At 43.6% G+C, this 10599-nt stretch overlaps 1 protein-coding gene across 1 annotated transcript; it reads right to left on the bottom strand.

Annotated features, from left to right (window-relative positions):
* Nucleotides 1-2153: 2153 nt before the first annotated feature.
* irx4a (iroquois homeobox 4a) lies at nt 2154-8244 on the bottom strand (the record flags this gene model as incomplete). Its single annotated transcript, XM_084556401.1, has 5 exons — nt 2154-2878; nt 3779-4089; nt 5915-6021; nt 7035-7286; nt 8200-8244. 5 exons carry the CDS (start codon nt 8242-8244, stop codon nt 2154-2156), a joined length of 1440 nt encoding a protein of 479 aa, XP_084412527.1.
* Between the last annotated feature and the right edge of the window lie 2355 nt (nt 8245-10599).

Consider the following 10599-nt stretch of genomic DNA (forward strand, 5'->3'; position numbering starts at 1 on the left):
ATTTCCTGCGGCTAAGAGTTGTTAATGGAGCTTAAGGAATTATCTTATGACTCTCGGTTTGAGAGCAGTTTATTTCAGCCCGGACCCCGCTCCTGCTCCTGCGTCGGAGTGGCTGAATATGCTGCTGTCAAACCCGCTTAATGAAAAGTAACGCACCGCTGATTACAGTTTTATTTGGTCTCTATGTAAAAAGCTCCTGTTAATTTACCCTCTCGCTCCCTCTGTGCGTTCGTATTTGCCATGGCTGAATGATTTAGCCGGCCTCTCCCTCTCTCTCCCTCCCTCTCTCCCCCTGCTTTTACACACTACCTCTCTCTCCTCGGATCTGCCCCTGCCTCTCTCTCTCTCTCTCTCTCTCTTTTCTCTGTCTTCCTTCGCGTCTCTTTCTCTCAAATAAAAAGCCACTTGGTTCAGAGGTCTAATAAAATATGTCTTCATGCTAAATTAATTAAATGTCGAGGCTATCTCATCTGCGGGGACTTTAACTCGGCGCTAATTTTCTATCAGTGGCTATGAAAAATTAAATGCACCATTTTGTGTGCAGGCTAAACAGGCCCATTACGTTAAGCGTTAAGCCTTCCCTCCCATAAAATAAGCACCCGGAGAACCTCGGTTATATTTATATGTCACCTTTGCGCGTAAATGCTGCAGGCAAAAGGGTTTTGCGCAGTAAGAAGGCAAAATAAAAACACACATCTTAGCGAGACACAGAAAATCCCTTTTGTCCACCATAGCACTTTCTTCCAGGGGGGGGAAGATCTCAATCGTCGGCGCTTTCCCCATTAAAATTCATCACCGAAGCCCCCCTCTCCCTCGCCCTCTTCCTCCCCTCTCGCAGGACAGACAGAGTCCCCCGAGAGCTCCACTTTCGCCATTACTGTCAAGTACCCTTGACTCCTTTCTTTTTGCCCTTTTATCTACAACAACTAATTCGAGTTCCTTTGCCCTTTTCACTTTTAGAAGACGTGAGTGCCTCTCCCGTAAAGCCCTTTCGCTTCTCGGGAGAGGAATCAGCATCCAGGCTGTTTTCTGCAAAGGGGGCCCTGTCTCCGGGAAATTGAGGGGTTAGTGTCAAAACGAAAACTCCTCACTTCAAATTATTTCGCCGGGGCCCTCGGTTTTGAACCCATTAATGGACGTATGGCGAATAACTTACCCTTTTGACAGCTGCATCATGGACGACGTTGAGAGATTTCGATAATATTATCAGAGAGCGGAGAGGGGAAATCAATAGCCTGACATGAAATATGACTGCGAACATCCCAATTACAGCCTGTTTAGAGGGAATTAATGAGGCAGATCTTAGATACTGATATTGCTCTGTCTTGGGGGTTGAGCCGCCTCATTTTCTCGCTGTCACTAAATGAGAGTGAATGTTTTCTGGGGGAGAGAAAATAAATAAATAAGAGGGTCGAAGATGTTAGATTGCGCTCGTGTTGATTCGTTAATGAATCGGAATGGGGACACTGCTTTATTTATTAGTGGTAAATCCTCTCTAAAACGGCCTTCTCTGTCTAGGCCTCTGTGCGTAATAGTTGGAGAGAAATTAAGCCCTCGTTCACGTTGAATAAAATGCAAGAACTGAGGAAGGGCGGATGGCATTTCAGCACCACGGACAGCAACTCTCACCATGAACATCACAAGCGCTCTTCAGAAACCGACTGCTTTTATTTTCAGTGAACAAAGTTGAAACGCTCTCATCCACTTCCTGGAAGAGCAGTGCATTTGTGAGACTTTTCTTTTTCCTTTTTTTTTTTTTTTTTTTATAGTGATATTCAACTGCTGAGACCTAAATAATATTCAATTACATTTTGCATGCTCATAGGAAAGAAATTTTGAAAAAAAATAAAAATAAAAATAAAAGAAATCATGTAAACCTTAGGCCTATTTTTTTTTTCTCCCCCCACCAAGATGTAAACTTTTAGTTATACATTGCGAAAAGTTTTGTGCGTGCGTTGAATCAAATAAGCCAAACTGATCCGGATGGTTCACTTCTGCAACTCCAGTGTAACAGCATATGGCTACAGTTGCTTTTAAAAGCGAACAAAACATAAAACGGGGGGACCATGGGGGCGCCTTATCCAGCCGACTTTCAGTCACAAAAAGTCTCTCTCTCTCTCTCTCTTTTTGCAGTGAAGGGTCATTTGGTTTCGTTAGGAGCAGAAAAGTTTGTTGATAGTTTTTGGGAAACTCATGGCACTGTCTTTGGAGGAGTCTTGGTGCTGCTGCAAGGCCGCCGAGCTCCTGTCAGCCTCCAGAATGGCGCCTTTGGTGTTCGTGGTCCAAGAGACGGTGGTGTTGGTCAGAGCCTGGCTCAAAGTGCTGTGCCTGAACAGGGGGTCGTGGAAAACCCCGTCCACCCAGTTTCTCAGGGTCGTGACCGGCGAGTCCTGCCTGTTGTCAAGGCCAGTTACGGGTGAGGTAGCGGCGGGGGACGGGGTGAGGGAGGAGGGCGGCGGCTGGCACCTCAGCATACAGGACGGGTACTCAGTCTGGTTTAGGGACGTCGCGGTCTGGGCCAAGGACCAGATGCGAGGTTTGCCGTCTAATATCTGGTGCCCTTGCTGCTGCTGCTGCTGCTGCTGCTGATTATAGCACGCCTTTGCCTGCTGCCTGTTGTCCTGCTGGAAGTCCTCCGGGCTCGTTTTGAGGCAACTTTTGCTCAAGTCCTGCTCCCCTCCGAGAGAAACGGGGATGGAGATTTTCAGAGACGCGTCTTTGATGAGGTGTTCGGCGGGGCAGTCTGGCGTTGTCGTTGACATGTGCGTGTTCATGTGGTATCGGTGCTTCAGCTCACACTCCGAGTTCTCAGACTCCAACGTGTCGAAATCGTCCAAATCGCTCAACTGGAGGTCCTTATCGGCCCGACTTCTGGTCTCTGGGAGATCAGAAAGGAGACATGTTGAGACGTGGGTAAATGTTGTGTCATGCACCAGGGCATCAGATGCAACAGTGGCATGAATTTTCAATGACACTAGTAAAATTATATTTGTTAAAATAAAATATTGGTAAGTATGAAATAAAAATGGCCATTAATATAAAAATAATGATTGGTTTTGTAATTAATAACATCTATTTTAATATTCTTAAGCAGCTTAGACATATATCAAAGATCAGGACTCAGGTCAGGTGTAATAAAAATAAAAAAATTATGCTTTGACCCCCAAATATGTCTGTGTGTAATTCTGACTGAGGCCTTCATGGTGAGACAGGACTTTGCAGAAAAGTTTAACAAACTATTATGTTCTCATAATTTTTTTTACAAGATGCACTAGAGTCTAAGTGGCTTTACTAGAGTTAAAACTTTTAAATAAAACTTCAGTCTCTTTAAAATTGTTACCATGGCGTAGTTGGCGCAAAATACAAGGCTGATTGAAGACTATCAATGCTGACAGCGTGTTCAGACGGGAAACATGCTCACAATCTGTTATAAAATTCACCGTCACACTGCTACACTTTGCAGTTTGAGCAAGAAAAAAGGTCCAACTTTGACTGCTAAAGCTGCGAAGGAATCAAAATGCTGTCGGTTGTAAAGATACACGACTGCAGTGGGACACGTGCAGGAGTGTGCTCAAGATCATTTCTCTCTCAACTGACTTTATTTCAACTGTCATTATTGGTGCCGTCTTCATCTTTTATCGACGTGATGCTTCAGAGTAATTAATAAAATAATTTATAGTGAAACACACTTTCCCTAAGGTGGACTTGTGGACAGTTCAGCATTGGTGCTTTACAGCTTTATTTGAGAAACGAGGCAACAATGTATTTTGACACTGACCATCATCATTATTCTCGCTCTTTATCTGCTCCTCCTGAGACCCATCCTCGTCGTCCTCGTATCTCTTCTCCTCCGAGCCCTTGTTCCTGGGCGGCCACGTCATCTTGTTCTCCTTCTTGAGCCTCCTCCTGGCGTTGGCGAACCAGGTGGAGACCTGGGTCAGGGTCATCTTGGTGATGATGGCCAGCATGATCTTCTCCCCTTTGGTCGGGTACGGGTTCTTCCGGTGCTCCTGCAGCCAGGCCTTCAGCGTGCTGGTCGTCTCACGCGTGGCGTTCTTCCGCCTCGTTCCCCCGTCCATGGAGCCGTATCTGTTAATGAGAAGGGCGCGAGCAAAGATGGTAATGAGAGAGTAAATATGACTTGCAATGCTTGTTGCGTGACAATTTGTAAAGCGCTGCCCCGGCAGTTTCTCTCCTGAAAACCATGACAGAGCCATCTGCTTCTTGGAATATTCCTGCATAACATGCTTCGTAAGCCTTGCAGCGGCCCTTGTATTCATGTTTACATCACTGCATATAGACACACAATTTAAAAGAGGACAGCAGAGACATATGTCAGTTTAGAGACATAATTTGGAAGTATAGTGAAACACATCAAACTGTAAAAAATGGAAAACTTCTTTGACAGAAAGCTGCAAAATACTTTGCAAAACATTGTCTAAAATTAGAGAAAACCTTGGCTTCTGCAAGAATCAGTTAAGGCATGCAGTACTTTACAAGTTTGACCAAATAAAAGGACTTTAAGGCAACTTCCTTTAAAACTCTTCCAATAATTCGAAGCTCTCTGGTCAGTGCTTTCACGCTAATATGCTATCAGTATGCTTGGAAATGTGCAAATTATTCAGTCAAGTATGATTTATCATAAATTTATCATAAGGCTGATTTTAACATACTATATTATCCCACTTGAAAAAAAATGATCCCACTTTTTTCAATGTATTACCTATTAAAACCATTCTTAGCGCAGCGCAGCGCAGCGCAGCGCAGCGCTCTTTCCACTACTCTCGCCCTCTGCCACAAATATCACCCATAAACCTACATTTAAAATGCATGGTGTTGATTTTCAGTCAGCAGTGAGCTGTAAAAGCCCTCTCAGGGGAGGCTTTTATGAGGCCTTTATTGCTCTGTATAGCTTAGTGCGGGTCAAGCACTGCTAAGGGAATCAAAAGGAGAGGAGCGCTGCACCTTTCCTTACCCCTGTGTTGTTCCCTCGCAGATAAAATAGACTGTAAAATTGCTTTATTGAGTGTAATGATGAGCCCTAAGGTAAAAGGCAGGAGCGGGCGGTGAGGTCTGCGCTGTAGGCCTGCTTGTTTATTTGAGTGCCAGAACTTCGGTTTGGCCTTTTGCTGCGTGTGCACTCACCAAGATTCATGCTGAAACATTTCGCTCTTTATATAGTATTTGGAGTGATTGGTAAAATAAGCCCAGCCTCAGGCTTTAAGTTAGTCTAATTTTGCTGCAAAGCTATGATATAAATAGTACAATGTGTGTGATAAATTAAAGCACACAATAAAAGCAAGTGTTCTGCCTGGTTTCGCATGCGGTTCCGCTCTATTTAAAGGGAAGATGTAGTCGGTTATCGTTCCCACCCTATATTTTTTCACTACACCATAAACCTAATTTGGATGTCATCCGATTATTGGCAAGACCTTTCAATATGGCAGGCGTGCTCTTCACAACAGTGAAGAAGAGGCCTCATGTCTTGACGAAAGGGTCATGGGTCTCCTGAAGCAATTCACCCCATCAGAAAAGAAATGTGTCACGAGATTAAGGTGATCACACAGCGCTGCCGGACCTGATGAGAAGAGCCTTGACCTCTCGAGAGCGATGGATTTAATGCTGGAAGACTACACCTCTGACGCAGTGCTTGGAACTATTATTATTAGTCACATCCTGCACCTAGAACAGCTGACATAAGCTCACAATCACTTCTGACGGAGGGGGGGTTTAAATCGCACAACTCAAGATCAGTTCCGTTAAAAATGTAACTGGACACGTGGCTTCGCCTCACCTTTACATCTGTACCACACTGTGCTTAAGAGGTCAGGCAGTTCATATGAGGTAGTCTGATGTTTGCACTGACAGTTAGCTTCTTAATTATTAAAAGTCTGTTGTCTTAGAGATTACCTACCTGTCATACTGATACTGTCCCAGAGTTGGATCATAAGGGTAGTAGGCTGTCGCCTGTGTTATTCCCGCATGCGCAGAAGCTGTGGCATCTTTAGTGTCGAATGTACCCTGCAATCATACGTGAAGACAGAGGTTTAGAAGAGTGACACAAATATGAAGGGAATTTTAACTTATTTAGTGACTCGCCTGCAGATGAAAAATTAAATCAGTAAAAACGGATGTGTATTGGTTAGATTTTAAAGGTGTTATCAGTGAGTCACAATTGATTCTACAAGAAATCGAAATATTATGAAACATGGAATTACTTCATTAATACACATATAAATTTACCATGAGATGCATCATTTTCCAAAATATAGGCATGGTATCGCTACATAGTGACTTCAAATACAAAAGTTTTTAAACTTAAAAATGTGAGCTGTTTAATTTTACCTTTTTTAAAAACAACATTTCAAGAGAAAAAATGCTGTTTGAAACATTAAGTTTGTTTGTTCAGTGCAGGTTTCTGGACAAATAAATTTGTGAGTGAGTTCCAAGAGGGCGTCCAACAAAATAAACTGGTTTATATCATTTCTATAGAAATTCTGGTATTCTTCTTATCACAATTTGCCAATCAGTGTTGTGAAATTCAACGTAGAGCCAACTTGTAACAAACAATATTCTTGGACTCGAGGCCCGAGTATTCCTGGGTTGCAAGTATTCATGTTGGAATCTGCTGTAAAAATCTGCTGTAAAAAAATTTTCTGGTAATTTTGTGCTTAAGAATTGATAATTTTATCAGACGCTGGGTTTTGTGTCTCTTTCCATGAAACAATTTCCTGCTTTTCAGTGCAAAAAGATTTTCTCAATTACAAGAACCACTGATCTGCCTTGTTTAACATATATCTGATGTGTCTCTTGACACACTGACGAAGGAGAAATGGAGCTACACTGAGAGGAAAGTTTTTAATTTACCAAAGAAAAGTTGTGTTGAAGGACGACATTAGATAAATCACGTACTGTAAAGGGCTGGTGTTTTGCTGTGTCGAGCATTAAGAATAAGGAGAGGTGTTCCTGATTCAAGCCTCTGCACCATGCAGCTCCATAAATCAATGCCAAGAGGGATCAGATGAAGGGCTTACCAGCGAGTAGAAAGCCGAGGCGTCCGTGCCGTATGTAACGTAATTCCCATAGCCTTGACCGCCGGTGTAGGGGCTCCCGTACACGCCCAGCGCGGCGGCCGAGCTGAGTTCGTGCCTCGCCGTGGCCAGCAGCCGGCTCTCGTACACGGGGCAGTAGACTGGTGTCTGTCCGGACGCCGCTACTCCGGAGTCGGCAATGGATCTGCCGGTGGACTCGCAGCAAGTGGTCAGAGAGTTGGTTGTCATCAGGAACTGTGTCAAAAAAGGATTCATTTTTTTTTTTTTCAGTTAAAGTTATTTCATGCTGCACAAAATCCAGTGTTAATCCTGAGTACTCGCTGATCTTAAAGTTAGTTTAAAACTTTGACTTTTTAAAAGTGAAAAATAGCCTTAATGACATTCAACCGGTTTCCAAGACAGTTCGCTTCCTGATCACCAAAATTATAAAACAGTCACAGAAAAAAAACCCACACATTTTAAAACAATTTAATTGGTTCTCCCTTATTTATAGGTTAGTCCAGAGTGTCCAAATTTAACAACTAAAATTCAACCCCATATGACTCGTAAAGAGTGCTTCTCGATGGGAAAGATGCAACATATTCGTGTGATATACGTGCGCGTAAAACGTGTCCAAAACCAGCCGCCTGATCCAAATGAAACACACGCCTTACAAACAGATACAACACGTTTTCCCCGACATCGCTCACTAATACCCAAATGCCCAGATGATTTTTTTTTTTTTTTTTTTAATGGCTCAAAGCCAAAACAAAACAGCAGCTGGGTTATAGCGCAAAACACACAACGGCGTGTGCCGAACAAGTTGGCATGCGTGTTCCAGAGCAGATAAACATATGGTTGACATTACAGAGCGGCGATTATCTTACAGAAATCAGTGAATGGGAGGTCGGGGGGTCTCGGCGGTTTCTGGTTACCCTCCTTTTCTTACCTATTTTTTTTTTTTTCTTTCTCTCTCCCTCGCTTCACAAACACAGGTATCACTGGCTGTAAGGCAATACCTTTCCGATAACAGAAAGGGACAGTAAAAGTCTCCCGGAACCCTGGCTAAAGTGCGTAAAAGGATCGAGCGTAAATCGATGAGACAGGTCAATCGCCGCAATATCAAAACCAAAAAAAAAAACGAAGGAACGTAGCAACATGAACTTACTTGCGGAGCAGACGAGTAGGGATATCCAAATTGTGGATATGACATGGTAGAGAGGTCCCCCAATATCCAGAAATAAAGCGAGACTGAAGGTCTCCACTCTGCAGGCGGCGGCTCTGTTTGACTGTACCAATTGATTGGTAAGCACAGGCTCCTTGGATGCTTATAGGGCGAAGCAGAGTAGCATGTTTAATTTGTGTAAAATGCCCCCCACTCAACCGCCTTCCAACTCCAGGTTTAACCATAAAAACCTTATATCGCTATCTGCCCCCCCCCCTCCTTTTTAACAAAAAAATAAAATAAAATAAAAACAAAAGCCTGCCAGGGGTAAATAAACGAATTAAGCTGACACGAGTGTCTCTGCCTGGAATAATCACTTTGTTGTCAGATACATATTTTTGCCTTATAAAAAAGAAGTATAAAAGACGTCAGCAGCAGAGGCAGGTTGTTTTAAACGGCGGCGACTCTGACGTCAGAAGTTTCCCACTCTAAAAATGACCAGACTGTAACTTTAATATGCATTTTCCTCCTCGGGATGACGACAAAAAAAAAAAAAATAGAAAGATCGACCCAAGAAGAAGAAGGAGCAAGAAAGAAGAGGAGAACCTTTTTTTTTATGATAAAAAAAAAAAAAAAAAAGATGTAGAAGCAGATTCATTTACACTCCCAATCAATCAATTAGGCCAATCAGTGTCTGGAATATGCACTCGTATGTTTAACAGTTTAAACGCATTAGGCCTAATTAAGCGCATTCCTATCATTCCTACGCACTGATGCTGATCACATGGGGAACTAATTGATTTTAAATTAATTAGTAAAGAATATATTTTTTATATAGTGAGCAGAAATCACAGCCCATTAGAAGACTTAAGGAAGACATACACTAAATACATTTTGATAAAATTATAAGATTGTGTTTTATTTCATATCTATCTATCTATCTATCTATCTATCTAACTCTTGTGTTCTGGCACAATTATGGAACTTCAGAAACCAAGCAAGCGGCCAAAATCCCCAAACTGGCTCGCCACCGTGGTGCGCGCCGCCTTGCTTGGAGAATCCCGGGTTGAGACATGCGGATAGCCCCAGGGGTCACTCCTCAAATTAATGATGATGTACTCCTCCTCCTCCTTCTACCTCCCTCTCTCCCACCCTCCTTCCCTCCCTCCCTCTCTCCTTTCCAGCTGGATCTCTGCCTGCCGGTGACAGGTCGATTGAGAGTGATTGATGACTATCTAGGGGACCGGGGCCAACATAATAATATGATACCGGCACCTCGCAATAATTGCTCGCTTTCATTTACAGATGAAAGAAGTAATAAAGAGCCATGAAGACGCAGAGGAGGCTTGGGCTCGGGTTAAGTAACTTTTGTCTTGTCTCTTTTTAAAAAAAAAAAAAAAAATGTATTTTGTTTTATTTTGTGGGGAAGTTGTGGCGTGCCGTGGGAGGGTTGGGGGCTCTGTAAAACGTCTGCGCTCTCATTCATTTTGACAAATTGAATTATAGAGGGGGGCCGTCGGTACCTCCAAGCAAATGGCCGCATTAACGCCGTGAACAGGGAGGGGTCAAAAGGGATCAGCCAGCCCCTTTTAATTTGCATTAACTCTAATGCCACCTTAACATTAACGGGCCCGCCTGAACCGCTCAAGCATACACTCACTCACACCTCTCTCTCTCTCTCTGTTACTCTCATACACACACACACACACACACACACGCGCAGCTCCATTTTGTCTTATTAATTTAGAGGGTTTTTTTATTCATTGGGGTTAATGTGACACGCAGTGCATTAAGGCAGGGCGGGACCCAATTTATCTTCAACATTACACCCAGTGGACGAGACGGAAGCGAGAGAAAGTGTTGACGCGCAGGTTTTGGGGGCGTTGGGAGCGCACCTGACGCGCACACACACACACACACACACACACACACACTCCAAACCACATGCAGATATACACTATAAACAAACCAGGCCATTCTATTTACACTATCTATTTGCATGCACCCCTTTGTCTATTTGCATGCACCTCTTTATCTATTTGCATGCACCTCTGATGGACACGTTCACTTGACTATATGGCCCACACCCCCTCCCTCCCCCTCCCTCCCTCCCTCCCTCTCCCCTCCACTGGTGTAGGCCACCTTTTCATTATCCACTGCGTTACCCAGTGTTATCAGGCGCCCATGATAAAATATTTAGGCGCACTAGTGTATGCTTTTAGATGGAAAATGAAGGCGACGGCAGGAGTTCATGGTTGTTTAGCGTTTAAAGATTAAAAGAGAGGCTTCTGGTCTTTCTTGGACGGATGCGGGGAAGCAAGCAGGGGTGCTCTGCGTTCAAAGTGGAGCAAGATGTTGTTCCACTTCGGGACAGGGGGGCTGTGCTTATGGGCTGACTGCAGT

Source organism: Chelon labrosus (genome assembly GCF_963514085.1).
Source record: "Chelon labrosus genome assembly, chromosome: 12".
Classification (NCBI taxonomy): Eukaryota; Metazoa; Chordata; class Actinopteri; order Mugiliformes; family Mugilidae; genus Chelon; species Chelon labrosus.